At 35.5% G+C, this 24,646-nt stretch overlaps 1 protein-coding gene across 29 annotated transcripts in view; it reads left to right on the top strand.

Annotated features, from left to right (window-relative positions):
* Window positions 1-9,805, top strand: part of LOC133557521 (formin-binding protein 1) — a 204,771-nt gene extending 194,966 nt beyond the window's left edge. For 28 of the 29 annotated variants that reach the window (XM_061908032.1, XM_061908028.1, XM_061908019.1 and 25 more), the window contains one exon: window positions 327-759. In XM_061908032.1, the coding sequence (XP_061764016.1) occupies window positions 327-505 (179 nt within the window). In that variant the 3' untranslated portion in view covers window positions 506-759. Of the gene's footprint in view, window positions 1-326; window positions 760-4,049 lie in introns of those variants that run through there. The other variant, XM_061908016.1, reaches the window with a different exon arrangement.
* The last annotated feature ends 14,841 nt before the right edge of the window (window positions 9,806-24,646 follow it).

Genomic DNA, 24,646 nt, shown 5'->3' with positions numbered 1-24,646 from the left:
ATGTATGTGTGTGTGTATATATATATATATATATATATATATATATATATATATATATATATATATATATATATATACACACACACATGTCCAACTATCCATCCATTTTCTACCGCTTATTCCTTTTTGGGGTCGCTGGCGCCTATCTCAGCTACAATCGGGTATGTATGTATATTTATGTGTATATATATATATACATGTACCGTATGTATGTATATACAGTATGTATATACACGTGTATGTATGTATGTATATACAGTATGTATATATACATGTATGTATATATGTATACAAGCCAAAGCTCGCTAACGCCTGGTCTTGTGCAGGCCACAACGAGGGCACCATCTCGGTGGCGGAGGGCGAGCTGCTGTACGTCATCGAGGAGGACAAAGGCGACGGCTGGACGCGAGTGCGCAGGAACGAGGACGAGGAAGGCTACGTGCCCACGTCTTACGTGGAGGTCTTTTTGGGAACAAACGCCAAAGGTGCTATGACTTACATTTAACAGACAACGTGCGCTTTTTACCCTCAGTCAGGATGTTTTTAGCTCAAACACACACAGAGGCGACCGGGCAGTCCGACATGTTGTTGAGCCTCTTTGAGCGGAGGAGCAAGTGTCATGACAGGCGGTGCTGCAGTGCCACCCAGTGGCCAAAGAGCCTCATTACATACTGTTCCGCTGCTGTGTTCATTAATCTCCCACATGAATGTACCGTGCACATTTGTACTGCTGATCGTCATAAATCTGCTGGTTTGATATTTGTGAAAAGTTATTTTTCTAGGCTACTATCAACAAAAATATATAAATGTCCATTCCGAGTGTGGCATGCTGTAAACTTCCCTTATGCGGAGGATATATTCGAGTAAAAGGTGAGCATTGTGCTCCTTTGTTCAGTCCTGTACAGTAAAGGAAGTAATAGTTGAGAATTAGCAACATCGAGAGTCTAAAGTAAATGTATCTTTAAATAATGACTTAAATGTGCCAATTATAATTGAAATTAAATGTGTTAATAATATATTTTAAAAAGTACATTTACACATTTAATTGTGTATTGCGATTCATATATATATTACTTTTTTATGTTGTATTATTTTTGTGTTATTTATATATTTGATTTAAAAGTACATTTCATTATTTAATCATTAAATTATACAAATTGTGCATCATCATTAATATATTTAACGTTAAAGTGCATTTAATTCTTTAACCATTTATTTTTTCCAATTTTATGTTTTATAATCAACATATTTAACTTAAAATTCTAATTATTTTAGTTGTGTTGTATCATATTTCATGATTTAATTCCTCATTAACTCTTTGAATTTTGTAACTTAAAAGTACATTAATTATTTTATAATTATTTCAATTTTGTGTTTTCATTATTATATTTACTTTAACTTAAAAGCACACGTAAATTTAAAATCTTTAAATTTTCAGTTTTGTATTACCATTAATATATTTTAATTATTTCAGTATTATTATTAATTTATTATTCATGGGTTATTTTTTTAAATTAATTATTTCATGTTTTAATTGTCAGCCGAGTTTGACAAATTAAATAGATTCATGACAGGTTCATGATACAAATAATTTATTAAAATCAAATCTATTCAATGTGCCTTTGTATTAAATAAATTAATGACACATTTAATAACACATTTATTTAATGTTTATAATGTAGAGGAAGAAATAGTTGGGAATTAAAAACGTGACAGATCAAAATTAAATACATCTTTAAATAATAATGGGTCCTTATAATTGGAATTAAATACATTATGTGTCATTAAAAATTTATTATTTATATCATCATTCAACTCATTATTTCACTCTTGTATTGTCATTAATATATAACTTAAAACTACATGTTATTATTTATTTTTATGAATTATTTCACTATATCATTGGCGGCTGATTTTGAGGAATAATAAATATATTGATGAAGTACTGAGGTTCACATAGCATCGTGACATACAAACCCCGTTTCCATATGAGTTGGGAAATTGTTTTAGATGTAAATATAAACGGAATACAATGATTTGCAAATCCTTTTCAACCCATATTCAGTTGAATATGCTACAAAGACAACATATTTGATGTTAAAACTCATAAACTTTTTTTTTTTTGCAAATAATCTTTAACTTTAGAATTTGATGCCAGCAACACGTGACAAAGAAGTTGGGAAAGGTGGCAATAAATACTGATAAAGTTGAGGAATTCTCATCAAACACTTATTTGGAACATCCCACAGGTGTGCAGGCTAATTGGGAACAGGTGGGTGCCATGATTGGGTATAAAAACTGCTTCACAAAAAATACTCAGTCTTTCACAAGAAAGGATGGGGCGAGGTACACCCTTTTGTCCACAACTGCGTGAGCAAATAGTCAAACAGTTTAAGAACAACGTTTCTCAAAGTGCAATTGCAAGAAATTTAGGGATTTCAACATCTACGGTCCATAATATCATCAAAAGGTTCAGAGAATCTGGAGAAAACACTCCACTTAAGCGGCATGGCCGGAAACCAACATTGAATGACCGTGACCTTCGATCCCTCAGACGGGACTGTATCAAAAACCGACATCAATCTCTTAAGGATATCACCACATGAGCTCAGGAACACTTCAGAAAACCACAGTCACTAAATACAGTTGGTCGCTACATCTGTAAGTGCAAGTTTAAGCTCTACTATGCAAAGCGAAAGCCATTTATCAACAACATCCAGAAACGCCGCCGGCTTCTTTGGGCCCGACATCATCTAAGATGGACTGATGCAAACTGGAAAAGTGTTCTGTGGTCTGACGAGTCCACATTTCAAATTGCTTTTGGAAAAGGGGGAGAGAACCTTCCAGACTGTTATCGACGCAAAGTTGAAAAGCCAGCATCTGTGTTGGTATGGGGGTGCATTAGTGCCCAAGGCATGGGTAATTTACACATCTGTGAAGGCACCATTAATGCTGAAAGTTACATTCAGGTTTTGGAACAACATATGCTGCCATCAAAGCGCCATCTTTTTCATGGACGCTCCTGCTTATTTCAGCAAGACAATGCCAAGCCACATTCAGCACGTGTTACAACAGCGCGGCTTCGTAAAAAAAAGAGTGCGGGTACTTTCCTGCCCCGCCTGCAGTCCAGACCTGTCTCCCATGGAAAATGTGTGGCGCATTATGAAGCGTAAAATACGACAGCGGAGACGCTGGACAGTTGAACGACTGAAGCTCTACATAAAACAAGAATGGGAAAGAATTCCAATTTCAAAGCTTCAACAATTAGTTTCCTCAGTTCCCAAACATTTATTGAGTCTTGTTCAAAGAAAAGGTGTGGAACACAGTGGTGAACATGCCCTTTCCCAACTACTTTTAATTATTATTTACAAAAAAAATTAAGTATGAGTTTGAACATCAAATATCTTGTCTTTGTAGTGCATTCAACTGAATAGGAGTTGAAAAGGATTTCTGTTTATATTTACATCTAACACAATTTCCCAACTCATATGGGAACAGGGTTTGTAATTAAATAAGTCATTAATTAAATCAATGACTAAAATACTTACTTTTGCATTAAATACATTTAAGGCACATTTGTTTGTATTTAATTCCAATTGTAATTAATACAGGTAATCATTTAAAGATGTATTTATTTCATTCTGTTGCATTTGACCTGTCATAATGGAATTTTTTTTATTTTGGTTTTCTTTGATGCTGCAATAATGTTGCTGATCATCATTAGTCTTGTGGAGGAATTGCCAAGAGAGCAAAGTTGACGCATGTTTGATTACTTGTAGTAACGCACGCCCGACCACTAGGGGGCGGAAAAATCACTCGCAGTAGAAAAAAAGCTACTTTTAGTGGATAAGCGGTAGAAGATGGATGGATAAAAGATGCTATTTTGCGACCCCGTGAGGCGTGACGTGGTATCACACCCGCCGTCATCTTTTAAAGCGAGGACTCACTTGGGAGTTGGGTGGCTGTCGTTCTCCCTCCATCGCCGTCTAACCTTCCTTTTTCTTTTTTTGTCACCTCTTTTGTTTGTCATTTCCTCTCCTGCCTTGCAGATCCCTAAGCGTGCGAGGCTGGCTGAGGAGTGGCAGGGCAAGCAGCCTAAGGGGGAAATCACCGAGACGGCCAATTAGAACCCATTTTCCACGCCACACACACACACACACACACACGCACTCAAAGAAGCGACAACAAATACAAACTGTTGGTGTTTGTCATCCTAACCGCTTCTGCCGTAACGACACACGCAGTTACGCTTTCTGCCAGCAGAGCTTTGCCCACTAACCCTCCTCGCTCAGTGGGCGTGGTCAGAGAGAGGCCCACCCACAGGAGGCCCCGCCTCCCTCCCCGCCCATCCAACATGCTGTGTGAAAGTGTGGACGCGAAGGAGCTCGCGGCGACTGTGTTCATCCCGCCATCACGCCCCCCCCCCCCCACCGCCCCTCTCTCTGACCCGACGCCACCCTGGTCCACCCCCCCGCCCCCCCACTCCCGCACACCCCTACTCCCCCCGCCCCCCTGCAGGCTCGCACCTCGGCGGCCGTCTTTCGGGGTCACGCCGCGGCGTGCTGCATGCTTGCCCTGTCGTCCTCCTCGCCCCCCCTTGCCACGGGAGTCGGCGGTGGTGGGGTGGCGGCCGGGTCACCCCGCACCCCCATACCTCTCTTCCTCCGGCCTTTACGTTCAGTTTAACCCCCCCTCATTGCCTGATCGAACTCACGTAACCTGAATGCGCCATGACAGACCACGCCCCCTCCCAGATTTCAGGTAGTGCAGTACGTTTGTGTTGCTGTCGTGTGATGTCATCAGCGTCTAACCCCGCCCTTTTACTGTATATGAGCCTGCGTCATGTGACCAGAATGAGAGACTTCCTGTTCATTCTCCTAAAATCACCGCATTGGCAAGACTAAACTCGAGCAGTTATGTCCAAGCATCACACGGCACGTACCTTTTTTTTTTTTTTGGTCATTTCCATTTTTCTATCATTGTTTTGACAACTTCTGCCTGGACTGAAACCATTTTACTGCAAAAACCACGGGCAGAGGGAGGAATCAAACCTGCGACTTAAAGCATGCAGGAGCGCTAGGGCCGCGCTGAAGAGAAAACCACGTATCGGAGAGTCGGTAGTAGGATATTTAAGTTGTAATGTTCCCAGAATCTCGTACCGTTACGAGAATCAAGCTTTAATTTTACGGGAATAAGTTATATTAACTGAAAACATGGCAAATTTATGGGAATTAAGTTGTAATATTCAGAGAAAAAGTTACGTGATTTTTATCTGTAGTAGCAGTAAAGTCGTAATTGGTGGACAAAGTCGTAACGTTACGAGAAAAACTCACAAAGCTGAGCGAAATATTTCTAATATTTAAAAAAAAGTTATTTAGCCAGAAAACATGATTAGTTTATAGGAATAAAGTTGAAATATTCCAAGAAAAAGTTACGTGATTTTTATTTGTAATAGCAGTAAAGTCGTGATTGCAGGTAAAAGTCGTAACGTTATGAGAAAAAACTCATAAAGCTGAGCGAAATATTTCTAATATTACAAAAAACACTTATTTAGCCAAACAAAATGGTAAATTTATGGGAATAAAGTTTAAATATTCCCAGAAAAAGTTACGTGATATTTAGTTGTAGTAGCAGTAAAGTCGGAATTGACGGACAAAGTCGATACATTACGAGAAAAATACACAAAGCTGAGCGAAATATTTCTAATATTATAAAAAAAAATGTTTTTTAGCCAGAAAACACGGTAAATTTATAGGACTAAAGTTGAAATATTCACAGGAAAAGTTTCGGGATTTTTTTGAAATCGCAGTAATTGAAGGTAAGAGTCGTAATGTTACGAGAAAAAACTCAAAGCTGAACGGAATATTTCTAATATGATTAAAAAAACATTATTTACCAGAAAACATGGTAAAATTATGGGAATAAAGTTGTAATATTCACAGGAAAAGTTCTGTGATTTTTCGAAATAGCAGTAATTGAAGGTAAAAGTCGTAACGTTACGAGAAAAAACTCAAAGCTGAACGAAATTTTCTAATATGATAAAAAAAAGTTATGTGAACTGAAAACATGGCAAATTAATGGGAATAAAGTTGTGATATTCTGAGAAAAAGTTACGTGATTTTTATTTGTAGTTGCAGTGAAGTCGTAATTGGCGGACAAAGTCTTAACTTTATGAGAAAAATTCACAAAGCTGAGCGAAATATTTCTAATATTATAAAAAAACGTGTCATTTAGTCCAAAAAAATGGAAAATTTATAGGAATAAAGTTGAAATATTCCGAGAAAAAGTTACATGATTTTTATTTGGAATAGCAGTAAAGTCGTGATTGAAGGTAAAAGTCATAACGTTATGAGAAAAAACTCAAAGCTGAGCGAAATATTTCTAATATTACAAAAAAAAATTATTTAGCCAGAAAAAATGGTAAATTTATAGGAATAAAGTTGAAATATTCCGAGAAAAAGTTACGTGATTTTTATTTGTAATAGCAGTAAAGTCGTGATTGAAGGTAAAAGTCATAACGTTACGAGAAAAAACTCAAAGCTGAGCGAAATACTTCTAATATGATTAAAAAAAAAAAAAAAAGTTTTATTACCAGAAAACATGGTAAATTTATGGGAATAAAGTTGTAATATTATGAGAAAAAGTTAGGGGATTTTTATTTGTAGTAGCAGCAAAGTCGTAATTGGCGGACAAAGTCGTAACATTACGAGAAAAATTCACAAAGCTGAGCAAAATATTTCTGATATGATAAAAAAAAAAGTTTTATTACCAGAAAACATGGTAAATTTATGAGAATAAAGTTGTAATATTCACAGGAAAAGTTCCAGGATTTTTTTGAAATAACAGTAATTGAAGGTAAAAGTCGTAACGTCACGAGAAAAAACTCAAAGCTGAGCGAAATATTTTTAATATAATAAAAAAAAAGTTTTATTACCAGAAAACATGGTAAATTTATGGGAATAAAGTTGTAATATTCACAGGAAAAGTTACGGGATTAAAAAAAAAAATAGTAACGTAATTAAAGGGAAAAGTCGTAACGTTACGAGAAAACACTCAAAGCCGAGCGAAATATTTGTAATATGATTAAAAAAAAAAAGTTATATTGCCAGAAAACATGATACGTTTATAGGAATAAAGTTGTAATATTCACAGGAAAAGTTCCGTGATTTAAAAAAAAAAATTGCAGAAAAGTTGTAATTGAACGTAGAAGTCGTAATGTTACGAGAAAAAATTCAAAAGCTGAGCGAAATATTTCAAATATGATAAATAAGTTACATTACCAGAAAACATGTCACATGTATGGGAATAAATACATTTGTAATATTCAAAGTAAAACACATGACTTTTCTGTACATTGTAGCAGTAAAGTCGTAATTGAAGGAAGAAGTCGTAATGTTACGAAAATAAAAATCTCAAGGCTGAGCGAAATATTTCTATTATGAGTAACTACTGTAAATTATATTACCAAAGAACATGGGAATAAAGTCGTAATATTGAAAGAAAAAGTTCAGTGATCTGATTTTTGTAATAGCAGTACCGTCATAATAGAGAAAGGTAAAAGTTGTAATGTTACGAGAACAAAACCTCAAAAGTTGAGCAAAATATTTATATTACCTGAATAAGTTACGTTACCAGAAAACATGGTCGATTTGTGGGAAAAGTTGTTATATTCAAAGAAAAAGTATTGGAGTTTTTCTGAAGTTGTAACGTTGCGAGAAAAACAAAATCTCAAAACTGAGCAAAATATTTCTACTACGATAAATATGTCAATACCAGAAACATGGCACATTTGTAGGAATAAAATTACAATATTCAGAGAAAAAGTCATGTGAAATTTTATTTATGTATGTTATAGCAGTCCAGTCGTAACTGGTGAAAAAAGTCGTAACGTTACATGAACGAAATCTCAAATTTAAGCCGAATATTTCTGACATGAATAAGTTATATTAACCAGGGTAATTTTACGAGAATAAAGTTGTAATATTCAGAGGAAAATTCACAGGATTTTCTTAGAACACTTTATGGTATTAAAGTCGTAATATTCAGAGAACAAGTTACGCGATTCTTTATGTACGTTACAGCGGTGAAGTCGTAATTGGAGGAAAAAATCGAAACGTTACATTTCATTTCAAAGCTAAGCAAAATATTTCTATTACGTGAACAAGTTATATTTCTATAAAACTTTATGGGATTAAAGTCGTAATACTCAGAGAACAAGTTACGCCATTTTTTTGTATGTTACAGCAGCGATGTCGTAATTGGAGGAAAAATTCAAAACATTACGGGAACATTTCATTTCAAAGCTAAGCAAAATATTTATTTTATGTAATCAGGTTAAATTTCTAGAAAATTTGTCGTAATATTCAGAGAACAAGTTACGCGATTTTTCTGTACGTTACAGCGGTGAAGTCGTAATTGGAGAAAAAAATGGAAACGTTACGGGAACATTTAATTTCAAAGCTAAGCAAAATATTTATTTCACGTGAACAAGTTATAATGCTAGAAAACTTTATGGGATTAAAGTCGTAATATTCAGAGAACAAGTTACGCGATTTTTCTGTACGTTACAGCGGTGAAGTCGTAATTGGAGGAAAAAATCTAAACATTACGGGAACATTTCGTTTCAAAGATAAGCAAAATAGTTATTTTACGTGAACAAGTTATATTTCTAGAAAACTTTATGGGATTAAAGTCTCAATACTCAGAGAACAAGTTATACGCCATTTTTGTACGTTACAGCGAATGATGTCGTAATTGGAGGAAAAAATCCAAACGTTACGGAAACATTTAATTTCAAAGCTAAACAAAATATTTCTATCACGTGAACTAGTTATATTCCTAGAAAACTTTACGGGATTAAAGTCGTAATATTCAGAGAACAAGTTACGCGATTTTTCTGTACATTAAAGCGGTGAAATCGTAATTGAAGGAAAAAATCGAAATGTTACGGGAACATTTCATTTCAAACCTAAGGATAACATTTTTATCATGTGAACAAGTTATATTTCTAAAAAACTTTATGGGACTGAAGTCGTAGTATTCAGAGAACAAGTTACGCGATTTTTCTGTACGTTACAGCGGTGAAGTCGTAATTGGAAGAAAAAATGGAAATGTTACGGGAACATTTCATTTTAAAGCTAAGCAAAATATTTATTTTACGTGAACAGGTTATATTTCTAGAAAACTTTATGGGATTAAAGTCGTAATATTCAGAGAACAAATTATGCGATTTTTCTGTAAATTGTAACTGGAGGTAAAAAAAAATCGAAATGTTACAAGTAGACAATATTTCGATTACCAAAATAAAGTTGGGAAGATACAGGGATGATGTAAAATATGTGTAGCTTGAATAAAAAGACATTGTTATGAAAATAAATATTACATTTGCAACATTTCATGAGAAGAAAAGTTATATTTTAATGGTGAAATATTTTCAAGTATTTTGTGGGAACGTTACGCATTTTTACCTAGTAGTCTTTTGTTGTTGTGGCAGAGTAGTTTAGTGTTCAGCGCGGCCTTAATGCTCCGTAATGAAACCACTTGTGATTACATGAAAGCCCTCACACACACAAACAGAGAATATATATATATATATGAATAAAGATGAAAACGGAATAAAACGATCTATTTTAACTCGTGTTTTGCAGGAGTGAAACGACCACAACGGTGTGTTTTTGCACTTTTTGTCTCTCGTCTTTTTTTCCGCCGGGGTCGATCATCGCTTGTGTTTCTTTTTTCTGGAGCACTGAATACTTTGTATTTGTGTTGACCGTGCCAATTAAAAACAATTGCCTGGGAAAAGTCACGTGACTCATTTTTGTCCTGCCCCCTTTTTTTTTTTTTACTTTTATTTATAAAATTCATCATATACAAACAAACAGACGAGAATCAATAATCAAAATATGTACAAAAATGTACTATTAGATATATTATATATATATAATAAATTGCAAAGCCATAGGATGCTTTTTTTTTTTTAAACGCCCGGACCGGTTCACCGTGACGTCATGGCAGGTAGGGGAGTGGGTGCGGTTCCCTCTTACGGCCGACAGAGGGCAGTCGAGCTGCATCCTGAAGGCTTGAAAACGATTAAAGATGGATGCAGTTTGTCGACTGTCGGTATTTTTTAACATCTATTAGGACATTTTTATGCGCGCAAAATGAAAGATGAAGCCACGTTTCTTCGTGTTGCACACAATTAGATGCAAGAGCTTTGTTTTCTTGCCTAACTTTTTTTTTTTTTTTACCTCCCTCTGTTTAATTAATGTGCAGTTTACAAGAGACACATGTTTTGTGTCGTCTGCACGCCGTTGTGTTCATCTGCAGCAGGACCACTGGTTGCCATGGTTGCGCCGCCAGCGATGCTGTTGCTAGGCGACGTCCTTCACGTTTGGGATCAATGGAGTGCCAGTAATCCCCATAGAGCGGGGGTGGTGTACAAAGTGCGGGCCGGGGGCCAATTTAGGTCCGCAGATGTTTATTGGGATAAGGTGAACATCTGTTGAGTATTTTAAAGGCCTACTGAAATGAGATGTTCTTATTTAAACGGGGATAGCAGGTCCATTCTATGTGTCATACTTGATTATTTCGCGATATTGCCATATTTTTGCTGAAAGCATTTAGTAGAGAACATCCACGATAAAGTTCGCAAATTTTGGTCGCTAATAAAAAAGCCTTGCCTGTATCGGAAGTAGCAGACGATGTGCGTGTGACGTCACGGGTTGTGGAGCTCCTCACATCCTCACATTGTTTACAATCATGGCCACCAGCAGCGAGAGCGATTCGCACCAAGAAAGCGACGATTTCCCCATTAATTTGAGCGAGGATGAAAGATTCGTGGATGAGTGAAGGGAAAACAAAATGGCAAGGGTAGTGGGAGCGATTCAGATGTTATTAGACACATTTACTAGGATAATTGTGGAAAATCCCCTATCTGATTATTGTGTTACTAGTGTTTTAGTGAGATTATATAGTACTTGAAAGTCGGAGGGGTGTGGCCACGGGTGTGGTGACCGCCAGTGTCTCCGGTGGGAGGAGGTAAGAGAGTCCGCAGCTGCAGGAGGACGCAAGCTCCGCTCATGTCTACGGTAAGAGCAGACTTATTACCACAAGTTTCTAACCGAAACCTGCCGGTTGACATGTGGTCGGGATCCATGTTCGCTTGACCGCTCTGTTCCATAGTAAAGCTTCACCTTCGGGAATGTAAACAATGAAACACCGGCTGTGTTTGTGTTGCTAAAGGTGGCCGCAATAAACCGCTCTCCACCTACATCTTTCTTCTTTGACGTCTCCATTATTAATTGAACAAATTGCAAAAGATTCAGCAACACAGATGTCCAGAATACTGTGTAATTATGCGATTAAAGCAGACTACTTATAGCTGGGATCGGGCTGGAAAAAATTGTCCGCTACAACCCGAGACGTCATGCGCACGCGTCGTCATACCGACATTATCAACAGGATACCTCGCGGGAAATTTAAAATTGCAATTTAGTAAACTAAAAAGGCCGTATTGGCATGTGTTGCAATGTTAATATTTCATCATTGATATATAAACTATCAGACTGAGTGGTCGGTAGTAGTGGCTTTCAGTAGGCCTTTAACATAAAAGTGTTTAATATTCAGGCATTAAAAGTCACAAAATGCAAGGGGTCCATCAGACCCACCAACGCTGGCTGAGTAACAACAATATGAACTTTACACGAGCGACTAAAAACATGAGCCAATGGAAACGCGTCGGGAGTGGCGTCGTGCCGAGTCAGCAGGAAACGGGGTGCGCTTCTGAAAAACGTATCAATCAGTCAATGTTTTTTTTTTTATTTCGCCCTAAATCACTAGTGTCTCAAAGGGCTGCACAAACCACAACGACCTCCTCGGTAGAGGCCACACAAGGGCAAGGAAAACTCACACCCAGTGGGACGTCGGTGACAATGAGGACTATGAGAAACCTTGGAGAGGACTGCATATGTGGGCAACCCCCCGACCCCCTCTCTAGGGCAGTGGTCCCCAACCACCGGGCCGCTTTTTTTATTAAATCAACATAAAAAACACAATATACACTTACAAATAGTGCACCAACCATAAAAAACTCCCTTTTTCATGACAAAAACGTCCTTTTTTCATGACAAAGAAGGAAAAAAAAAAAAAAAAAAGGACACCCCCCCGGGCCGCGGGACAAATTATTAAGCGTTGACCGGTCCGCGGATACAAAAAGATTGGGGACCACTGCTCTAGGGGACCGAAAGCAATGGATGTCGAGCGGGTCTAACATAATACTGTGAAAGTTCAATCCATAGTGGATCCAACACAACCGTGAGAGTCCAGTCCAAAGTGGATCCTGAGTGTCCGTGTAGTGGAGACGTTTTTTTTTTTTTTTTACCGCCGGGATGTTCCTGGAAGGACCGCTGATGGCAAAAGCACACCTGGGGAGATCAAACCCCGGTCCCAGGAGAAGTCCCGTGAGGGAAATGCATTACGGCGGCTACAACAGGAGTCTTTGTTGCCCGTGCTACTAATCCCTGGACTGCGAATACCAGCCACTAGTCCCCAACAGACGCATCATCTCAGGACTCTCCCAGGTAAGGACCCACATTAAAACACAGTAGCGTAGTAGGCCTAAGTATTCATTAAAAACTAGGCAGGTGTTAAACGTTAAAGTACCCATGATTGTCACACACACACTAGGTGTGGCGAAATTATTCTCTGCATTTGACCCCTTGATCAGCCCCTCGGAGGTGAGGCGAGCAGTGAGCAGCAGTGGTGGCCACGCCCGGGAATCATTTTTGGTGATTTAACTCCCTAATTCCACACTTGATGCTGAGTGCCAAGCAGGGAGGTAATGGCTCCCATTTTTTATAGTCTTTGGTATGACTTGGCCGGGGTTTAACTCACGACCTCCCCATCTCAGGGCGGACACTCTAACTACTAGGCCACTGAGCAGGTTTTATTCAATAAGTATATTTCATATTTTTTATTATTATTTTATATTTTCAACACAGGAGAATAAAACACTGTACTTTAATTAAGTGATTCTTTGTCGCGCCACTAGGTGGAGCCTGCACGTAGAATCCCCAATTTGAATGATATCAAGTCTTTAATAATATGGTTGTATCGCTTGTGGTTAACGGTTACTGCAAGTAGTAGTATCACTGAAGGACATGGACAAATGTGAGCGGATATATGCAAATATACACTTATAGTGTCCGTATACTATATATCATATTTATATATAATATATATATATATATATATAATTATAATAATAATATATATATTTATATATATATAATATGTATAAATATAAACATGACAATCTGTATACTACAGATTGTTATATTTAGATATTTGCAATCTTTTGTTGTTGTTATTGTTTAGAAAGTCATGAAATAAGTGCCAGGAGGACTGGAAAAGCAAACATTTATATCAGATCCAAGAGTAGTTTTAAACGATATCAATATATACTGTATCGCCGTAGACACGTAGTTGATATTAATTAAATGCATTAGATAAAACAATGTTTTTTCTTCTTTGTTGGAAGAAAGTGGAAGTATGGAAGCAAGGTTGGTTGCATGAACAAAGGCGCTCGCTTACTGGTAGCCGAGCAAAGCAGGAAGTGATGACTGATCAGTGGGAGGGACACGCTAACAGCCAATCAGGTAACAGTATCAGCTATCACGTTGGGTTGCGCCGTCTTATTGTTGTCTGGCGGTTGATTCTCTGCATGGAGTGAAAAGAGGAAGTAAAATGAAGTGCAGAAAGAAGGAATTGTCGATAAAACATAAAATTAATGAAAATAAATTAAAGAATGAGTGCTGCAGAGAGCGAAGAAATTGCTGATAAAAAAAACAAAACAAAATAAATACATTAGGAAATATAAAAAACATAAAACTGAGTTGTGCAAGGAGAGAAGAAATTGTCGATAAAAAAATACAAATGATTAAATTAACAAATGAGTGCTGCAGAGAGCGAAGAAAGTGTTGATAAAAATATAAATAAATGCATTAAATATTTTCTTTAAAAACAAACTCAAAAACTGTTTAAAACAATGATTAAAAATAATAATAATAAAACAGCGTTCTTCAGAGAAAGAAGAAATTGTCGAAAAAAATAATCCTAAATAAAACAAAAGAAAACAAATTAAAGAATGACTGCTGCACAGAGCAAATAAATTGTGAATAAAAAATTAAATAAATGCATTAAGAACATTGACAATAAAGTACAATTAATGAAAATAAATTAAAGAATGAGTGCTGCAGAGAGCGAATTAATTGTCAATATAAATATAAATAAATAAAATGTTTTCTTTAAAAAAACTCAAAAACTGTTCTGCAGAGATGAAATTGCAGATACAAAACTATAAATAATTACAATGATAAAAATAAATAAAACTGTGTTCTGCAGAGAAAGAAGAAATTGTGGAAAGAAAAAAACATCTAAAATAAAACTAAAGAAAATAAATGAAAGAGTGAGTGCTGCACAGAAATTGTCAATAAAAAATAAAATGAATACATTTAGAAACATTAAAAAAAAAACAGTTCTGCAGAGAAGAAATTGATGATAAAAAATAAAATTAATGAAAATAAAATAAAGAATGAGTGCTGCAGAGAGCGAAGAAATTGTTGATAAAAAAACAAATACATTAGAAACATTAAAAAAAAAAAAATCTTGAGTTCTGTAGCGAGAGACGAAATTGTCGATACAAATATAAATAAACGCATAAAATATTTTCTTTAAAAAACCTCAAAAACTGTTCAAAACAATGATAAAAAAATAAATAAATAAAACTGCGTTCTTCAGAGAAAGAAATTGTCTAAAAAAATAATCTAAAATAAAACTAAAGAAAACAAATTAAAGAATAAGTGCTGCACAGAGCAAATAAATTGTCAATAAAAATAAAATAAATGCATTAAGAAACATTTAAAAAAAAAACATTCTGCAGGGAGAAGATATTGATGATAAAGTACAATTAATGAAAATAAATTAAAGAATGAGTGCTGCATCGAGCGAATAAATTGTTGATAAAAATATAAATAAATAAAATATTTTCTTTAGAAAAACCTCAAAAACTGTTCTGCAAAGATGAAATTGCAGATACAAAAGTATAAATAATTACGATAATAAAAATAAATAAAACTGCGTTCTGCAGAGTAAGAAGAAATTGTGGAAAGTAAAAAAAATCTAAAATAAAACTAAAGAAAATAAATGAAAGAGTGAGTGCTGCACAGAAATTGTCAACAAAAAATAAAATAAATACATTTAGAAACATAAAAAAAAATAAAAAAACAATTCTGCAGAGAGAAGAAATTGATGATAAAAATTTAAATGAATGAAAATAAACTAAAGAATGAGTGCTTCAGAGAGCAAAGCAATTGTTGATAAAAAAACAAAATAAATACATTCATTAGAAACATTAAAAAAAATTAAATCTGAGTTCTGCTGCGAGATGAAATCATCGATAAAAAAATTCCAAATGATTAAAAAATTAACAAATGAGTGCTGCAGAGAGCGAAGAAATTGTCGATACAGATATAAATAAATGCATTATTTTCTTTTAAAAACCTCAATCTGTTCAAAACAATAATAAAAAAAAAATTAAAAAAAATAAAACTGCGTTCTTTAGAGAAAGAAGAAATTGACGAAAAAAATAATCTAAAATAAAACTAAAGAAAACAAATTAAAGAATAAGTGCTGCACACAGGAAATAAATTGTCAATAAAATAAATGTATTAAGAAACATTAAAAAAAAATAAAAACATTTCTGCAGAGAAGAAATTGTTGATAAAAAATGTACAATTAATGAAAAATAAATTAAAGAATGAGTGCTTCAGAGAGCAAAGAAATTGTTGTTAAAAAAACGACATAAATACAATGATAACAATTTTAATAATAAAACTCCGTTCTGCAGAGAGAGAAGACATTGTCAGGGAAAAAAACTCCAGAAAATAAATTCAAGAATGAGTGCTGCAGAGAGCAAAGAAATTGTGGATAAAAAAACAAAATGCATTAAGAAACATAAAAAAAAAATAAAAAATAACGCTGAGTTCTGCAGCGAGAGAAGAAATTGTCGATAAAAAATATACAAATGATTACCCGCTGGCAACTCCTTACCACTTAGGACACCTTTGAAGGTCTCTTTAAGGCCTACTGAAATGAGATGTTTTTATTTAAACGGGGATAGCAGGTCCATTCTATGTGTCATACTTGATCATTTTGCGATATTGACATATTTTTGCTGAAAGGATTTAATAGAGAACATCGACGATAAAAGTATGCAACTTTTGGTCACTAATAAAAAAGCCTGTACCGGAAGTAGCAGACGATGTGCGCGTGACGTCACGGGTTGTAGGGCTCCTCACATTGTTTACAATCATAGCCACCAGCAGCGAGAGCGATTCGGACCGAGAAAGCGACGATTTCCCCATTAATTTGAGCGAGGATGAAAGATTTGTGGATGAGGAAAGTTAGAGTGAAGCACAAAAAAAAGTAAAAAATAAAAAAGCGACGGCTCCGGGCGGCGGCAGTGTGAGCGTTTCCGATGTAATTAGACACATTTAGTAGGATAATTCTGGAAGATCCCTTATCTGCTTATTGTTTTATTAGTGTTTTAGTGAGATTGTAAAGTCATACCTGAAAGTCGGATGGCTGCCAGTGTCTCAGAGAGAAGCCGAGGAGCCAAGCTGCCTTTTTTGACAGCTGCTGCGGGAGGAGGCATAATCCACTGATGTCTCCGGTAGGAGCCGACTTAATATCGCAATTTTCCCATCCAAAAACTTTCTGGTTGACGTAGAGAAACATGTTCGCCTCACCGCTTTGTGTTAAAGCTTCACAACAAACAAAGAAACACCGGCTGTGTCTCGGTGCTAAAGGCAGCTGCAATACACCACATTTCCACCAACAGCATTCTTCTTTGTAGTCTCCATTATTAATTGAACAATTTGCAAAAGATTCAGCAACACAGACGTCCAAATGACTGTGTAATTATGCGATGAAAAGAGACTACTTTTAGACGTAAGTGGTGCTGGGCTAATATGTCCGCAACAACCCAAGACGTCACAAATACGCGTCAGTCATCATACACATCAGAGGCACTACCTTGAACCCCCTGAACCAGATTTATCAGGTCAGAGTCATCAAGAAGCAAAGGCCATTCTGGCCAAGCCTCAGCACCCTCTCTTCTTAGAGTTTACACTCTTGCCCTCAGGATGTTGGTACGCCCCTAGTGATAGAAAGGCCAAAAACAAGCGATACATAAGATCCTTTGTTCCTTCAGATGTTGTTTTTATAAATGAGCTCCTTAAACAAGCTTAGCTGCTATGTAGTCAGTGATTAGTTTTTATTCTATTACAAATGTTTTTAGTTTTTAGCTTTATGATGGTTTGTATGTTGTATGTATTTTATGTATTTGTACCTTGTTTTTACTCTTGTACCTCGTTTTTACTCTTGTACCTCGTTTTTATTGTTGTACCTTGTTTTTACTCTTGTACCTCGTTTTTACTCTTGTACCTCGTTTTTATTGTTGTACCTTGTTTTTACTCTTGTACCTCGTTTTTACTGTTGTACTTCGTTTTTACTGTTGTACCTTGTTTTTATTGTTGTACCTAGATTTTACTCTTGTACCTCGTTTTTACTCTTGTACCTCGTTTTTATTGTTGTACCTTGTTTTTACTCTTGTACCTTGTTTTTACTCTTGTACCTCTTTTTTACTCTTGTACCTCGTTTTTATTGTTGTACCTCGTTTTTACTCTTGTACCTCGTTTTACTCTTGTACCTCGTTTTTATTGTTGTACCTTGTTTTTACTCTTGTACCTCGTTTTTACTCGTGTACCTCGTTTTTATTGTTGTACCTTGTTTTTACTCTTGTACCTCGTTTTTACTGTTGTACCTCGTTTTTACTGTTGTACTTCGTTTTTACTCTTGTACCTCGTTTTTACTGTTGTACGTTGTTTTTACTCTTGTACCTCGTCTTTACTGTTGTACCTTGTTTTTATTGTTGTACCTCGTTTTTACTCTTGTACCTCGTTTTTACTCTTGTACCTCGTTTTTACTGTTGTACCTTGTTTTTACTCTTGTACCTCGTTTTTACTGTTGTACCTTGTTTTTACTCTTGTACCTCGTCTTTACTGTTGTACCTTGTTTTTATTGTTGTACCTCGTTTTTACTCTTGTACCTCGTTTTTACTCTTGTACCTCGTTTTTACTGTTGTACCTTGTTTTTACTCTTGTACCTCGTTTTTACTGTTGTACCTTGTTTTTATTGTTGTACCTCGTTTTTAGTCTTGTACCTCGTTTTTACTCCTGTACCTCGTTTTTACTCTTGTACCTCGTTTTTACTGTTGTACCTCGTTTTTACTGTTGTACCTTGTTTTTACTCTTTTACCTCGTTTTTACTCTTTTACCTCGTTTTTACTCTTGTACCTCGTTTTTACTCTTGTACCTCGTTTTTACTGTTGTACCTTGTTTTTATTGTTGTACTTCGTTTTTACTCATGTACCTCGTTTTACTGTTGTACCTTGTTTTTACTCTTGTACCTCATTTTTACTCTTGTACCTTGTTTTTATTGCTGTACCTCGTTTTACTCTTGTACCTCGTTTTTACTGTTGTACCTTGTTTTTACTCTTTTACCTCGTTTTTACTCTTGTACCTCGTTTTTACTCTTGTACCTCGTTTTTATTGTTGTACCTCGTTTTTACTGTTGTACCTTGTTTTTACTCTTTTACCTTGTTTTTACTCTTGTACCTCGTTTTTACTGTTGAACCTTGTTTTTACTCTTGTACCTTGTTTTTATTGTTGTACCTTGTTTTTATTGTTGTACCTCGTTTTTACTCTTGTACCTCGTTTTTACTCTTGTACCTCGTTTTTATTGTTGTACCTTGTTTTTATTGTTGTACCTCGATTTTACTCTTGGGCTTCACGGTGGCAGAGGGGTTAGTGCGTCTGCCTCACAATACGAAGTTCCTGCAGTCCTGGGTTCAAATCCAGGCTCGGGATCTTTCTGTGTGGAGTTTGCATGTTCTCCCCGTGAATGCGTGGGTTCCCTCCGGGTACTCCGGCTTCCTCCCACTTCCAAATACATGCACCTGGGGATAGGTTGATTGGCAACACTAAATTGGCCCTAGTGTGTGAATGTGAGTGTGAATGTTGTCTGTCTATCTGTGTTGGCCCTGCGATGAGGTGGCGACTTGTCCAGGGTGTACCCTGCCTTCCGCCCGATTGTAGCTGAGATAGGCGCCAGCGCCCCCCGCGACCCCGAAAGGGAATAAGCGGTAGAAAATGGATGGATGGATGGATGGACCTCGTTTTTACTCTTGTACCTCGTTTTAATTGTTGTACCTCGTTTTTACTCTTGCACCTCGTTTTTACTGTTGTACCTTGTTTTTGTTGTTGTACCTTGTTTTTACTCTTGTACCTCGTTTTTACTCTTGTACCTCGTTTTTACTGTTGTACCTTGTTTTTATTGTTGTACCTTGTTGTTACTCTGGTACCTCGTTTTTATTGTTGTACCTTGTTTTTACTGTTGTACCTCGTTTTTACTCTTGTACCTCGTTTTTACTCTTGTACCTTTTTTTATTGTTGTACCCTGCTTTTACTCTTGTACCTCGTTTTTACTCTTGTACCTTGTTTTTACTCTTGCACCTCGTTTTTACTGTTGTACCTTGTTTTTATTGTTGTACCTTCTTTTTACTCTTGTACCTCGTTTTTACTCTTATACCTCGTTTTTACTGTTGTACCTCGTTTTTACTGTTGTACCTCGTTTTTACTGTTGTACTTCGTTTTTACTGTTGTACCTTGTTTCTATTGTTGTACCTCGATTTTACTCTTGTACCTCGTTTTTACTCTTGTACCTAGTTTTTACTCTTGTACCTCGTTTTTACTCTTGCACCTCGTTTTTACTGTTGTACCTTGTTTTTATTGTTGTACCTTCTTTTTACTCTTGTACCTCGTTTTTACTCTTATACCTCGTTTTTACTCTTGTACCTCGTTTTTACTGTTGTACCTCGTTTTTATTGTTGTACCTTGTTTTTACTCTTGTACCTCGTTTTTACTGCTGTACCTTTTTTTATTGTTGTACCCTGTTTTTACTGTTGTACCTCGTTTTTACTGTTGTACCTCGTTTTTACTGTTGTACCTCGTTTTTACTGTTGTACCTCGTTTTTATTGTTGTACCTTGTTTTTATTGTTGTACCTTGTTTTTATTGTTGTACCTTGTTTTTACTCCTGTACCTCGTTTTTACTGTTGTACCTTGTTTTTATTGTTGTACCTTGTTTTTACTCTTCTACCTCGTTTTTACTCTTGTACCTCGTTTTTACTGTTGTACCTTGTTTTTATTGTTGTACCTTCTTTTTACTCTTGTACCTCGTTTTTACTCTTGTACCTCGTTTTTATTGTTGTACCTCATTTTTATTGTTGTACCTTGTTTTTACTCTTGTACCTCGTTTTTACTCTTGTACCTCGTTTTTACTCTTGTACCTCGTTTTTATTGTTGTACCTCGTTTTTATTGTTGTACCTTGTTTTTACTCTTGTACCTCGTTTTTACTCTTGTACCTCGTTTTTACTGTTGTACCTTGTTTTTATTGTTGTACCTTCTTTTTACTCTTGTACCTCGTTTTTACTCTTGTACCTCGTTTTTACTGTTGTACCTTGTTTTTATTGTTGTACCTTCTTTTTACTCTTGTACCTCGTTTTTACTCTTGTACCTCGTTTTTACTCTTGTACCTCGTTTTTACTCTTGTACCTCGTTTTTACTGTTGTACCTCATTTTTATTGTTGTACCTTGTTTTTACTCTTGTACCTCGTTTTTACTCTTGTACCTCGTTTTTACTGTTGTACCTTGTTTTTATTGTTGTACCTTCTTTTTCATCTTGTACCTCTTTTTTACTCTTGTACCTCGTTTTTACTGTTGTACCTCGTTTTTACTGTTGTACCTTGTTTTTACTCTTGTACCTCGTTTTTACTCTTGTACCTCGTTTTTACTGTTGTACCTTGTTTTTATTGTTGTACCTTCTTTTTACTCTTGTACCTCGTTTTTACTCTTATACCTCGTTTTTACTCTTGTACCTCGTTTTTACTGTTGTACCTCGTTTTTATTGTTGTACCTTGTTTTTACTCTTGTACCTCGTTTTTACTCTTGTACCTCGTTTTTACTGTTGTACCTCGTTTTTATTGTTGTACCTTGTTTTTACTCGTGTACCTCGTTTTTACTCTTGTACCTCGTTTTTATTGATGTGCCTCTTTTTTATTGTTGTACCCTGTTTTTACTCTTGTACCTCGTTTTTACTCTTGTACCTCGTTTTTATTGTTGTACCTTGTTTTTATTGTTGTACCTTGTTTTTACTCTTGTACCTCGTTTTTACTGTTGTACCTCGTTTTTACTGTTGTACCTTGTTTTTATTGTTGTACCTTCTTTTTACTCTTGTACCTCGTTTTTACTCTTCTACCTCGTTTTTACTCTTGTACCTTGTTTTTATTGTTGTACCTTCTTTTTACTCTTGTACCTCGTTTTTACTCTTCTACCTCGTTTTTACTCTTGTACCTCGTTTTTACTGTTGTACCTTGTTTTTATTGTTGTACCTTCTTTTTACTCATGTACCTCGTTTTTACTCTTGTACCTCGTTTTTACTGTTGTACCTCGTTTTTACTGTTGTACCTCGTTTTTATTGTTGTACCTTGTTTTTACTCTTGTACCTCGTTTTTACTCTTGTACCTCGTTTTTACTGTTGTACCTTGTTTTTATTGTTGTACCTTCTTTTTCATCTTGTACCTCTTTTACTCTTGTACCTCGTTTTTACTGTTGTACCTCGTTTTTATTGTTGTACCTTGTTTTTACTCTTGTACCTCGTTTTTACTCTTGTACCTCGTTTTTACTGTTGTACCTTGTTTTTATTGTTGTACCTTCTTTTTACTCTTGTACCTCGTTTTTACTCTTATACCTCGTTTTTACTCTTGTACCTCGTTTTTACTGTTGTACCTCGTTTTTATTGTTGTACCTTGTTTTTACTCTTGTACCTCGTTTTTACTGCTGTACCTTTTTTTATTGTTGTACCCTGTTTTTACTGTTGTACCTCGTTTTTACTGTTGTACCTCGTTTTTACTGTTGTACCTCGTTTTTACTGTTGTACCTCGTTTTTATTGTTGTACCTTGTTTTTATTGTTGTACCTTGTTTTTATTGTTGTACCTTGTTTTTACTCCTGTACCTCGTTTTTACTGTTGTACCTTGTTTTTATTGTTGTACCTTGTTTTTACTCTTCTACCTCGTTTTTACTCTTGTACCTCGTTTTTACTGTTGTACCTTGTTTTTATTGTTGTACCTTCTTTTTACTCTTGTACCTCGTTTTTACTCTTGTACCTCGTTTTTATTGTTGTACCTCATTTTTATTGTTGTACCTTGTTTTTACTCTTGTACCTCGTTTTTACTCTTGTACCTCGTTTTTACTCTTGTACCTCGTTTTTATTGTTGTACCTCGTTTTTATTGTTGTACCTTGTTTTTACTCTTGTACCTCGTTTTTACTCTTGTACCTCGTTTTTACTGTTGTACCTTGTTTTTATTGTTGTACCTTCTTTTTACTCTTGTACCTCGTTTTTACTCTTGTACCTCGTTTTTACTGTTGTACCTTGTTTTTATTGTTGTACCTTCTTTTTACTCTTGTACCTCGTTTTTACTCTTGTACCTCGTTTTTACTCTTGTACCTCGTTTTTACTCTTGTACCTCGTTTTTACTGTTGTACCTCATTTTTATTGTTGTACCTTGTTTTTACTCTTGTACCTCGTTTTTACTCTTGTACCTCGTTTTTACTGTTGTACCTTGTTTTTATTGTTGTACCTTCTTTTTCATCTTGTACCTCTTTTTTACTCTTGTACCTCGTTTTTACTGTTGTACCTCGTTTTTATTGTTGTACCTTGTTTTTACTCTTGTACCTCGTTTTTACTCTTGTACCTCGTTTTTACTGTTGTACCTTGTTTTTATTGTTGTACCTTCTTTTTACTCTTGTACCTCGTTTTTACTCTTATACCTCGTTTTTACTCTTGTACCTCGTTTTTACTGTTGTACCTCGTTTTTATTGTTGTACCTTGTTTTTACTCTTGTACCTCGTTTTTACTCTTGTACCTCGTTTTTACTGTTGTACCTCGTTTTTATTGTTGTACCTTGTTTTTACTCGTGTACCTCGTTTTTACTCTTGTACCTCGTTTTTATTGATGTGCCTCTTTTTTATTGTTGTACCCTGTTTTTACTCTTGTACCTCGTTTTTACTCTTGTACCTCGTTTTTATTGTTGTACCTTGTTTTTATTGTTGTACCTTGTTTTTACTCTTGTACCTCGTTTTTACTGTTGTACCTCGTTTTTACTGTTGTACCTTGTTTTTATTGTTGTACCTTCTTTTTACTCTTGTACCTCGTTTTTACTCTTCTACCTCGTTTTTACTCTTGTACCTTGTTTTTATTGTTGTACCTTCTTTTTACTCTTGTACCTCGTTTTTACTCTTCTACCTCGTTTTTACTCTTGTACCTCGTTTTTACTGTTGTACCTTGTTTTTATTGTTGTACCTTCTTTTTACTCATGTACCTCGTTTTTACTCTTGTACCTCGTTTTTACTGTTGTACCTCGTTTTTACTGTTGTACCTCGTTTTTATTGTTGTACCTTGTTTTTACTCTTGTACCTCGTTTTTACTCTTGTACCTCGTTTTTACTGTTGTACCTTGTTTTTATTGTTGTACCTTCTTTTTCATCTTGTACCTCTTTTACTCTTGTACCTCGTTTTTACTGTTGTACCTCGTTTTTATTGTTGTACCTTGTTTTTACTCTTGTACCTCGTTTTTACTCTTGTACCTCGTTTTTACTGTTGTACCTTGTTTTTATTGTTGTACCTTCTTTTTACTCTTGTACCTCGTTTTTACTCTTGTACCTCGTTTTTACTCTTGTACCTCGTTTTTACTGTTGTACCTCGTTTTTATTGTTGTACCTTGTTTTTACTCTTGTACCTCGTTTTTACTCTTGTACCTCGTTTTTACTGTTGTACCTCGTTTTTATTGTTGTACCTTGTTTTTACTCTTGTACCTCGTTTTTACTCTTGTACCTCGTTTTTATTGCTGTGCCTTTTTTTTATTGTTGTACCCTGTTTTTACTCTTGTACCTCGTTTTTACTCTTGTACCTCGTTTTTATTGTTGTACCTTGTTTTTACTCTTGTACCTCGTTTTTACTGTTGTACCTCGTTTTTACTGTTGTACCTTGTTTTTATTGTTGTACCTTCTTTTTACTCTTGTACCTCGTTTTTACTCTTCTACCTCGTTTTTACTCTTGTACCTCGTTTTTACTGTTGTACCTTGTTTTTATTGTTGTACCTTCTTTTTACTCTTGTACCTCGTTTTTACTCTTGTACCTCGTTTTTACTCTTGTACCTCGTTTTTACTGTTGTACCTCATTTTTATTGTTGTACCTTGTTTTTACTCTTGTACCTCGTTTTTACTGTTGTACCTTGTTTTTCATCTTGTACCTCTTTTTTACTCTTGTACCTCGTTTTTACTGTTGTACCTTGTTTTTACTCTTGTACCTCGTTTTTACTCTTGTACCTCGTTTTTACTGTTGTACCTTGTTTTTATTGTTGTACCTTCTTTTTACTCTTGTACCTCGTTTTTACTCTTATACCTCGT

This window comes from Nerophis ophidion, linkage group LG08 (assembly GCF_033978795.1).
Source record: "Nerophis ophidion isolate RoL-2023_Sa linkage group LG08, RoL_Noph_v1.0, whole genome shotgun sequence".
Classification (NCBI taxonomy): domain Eukaryota; kingdom Metazoa; phylum Chordata; class Actinopteri; order Syngnathiformes; family Syngnathidae; genus Nerophis; species Nerophis ophidion.
This window is presented reverse-complemented; position numbering and strand designations above follow the sequence as displayed.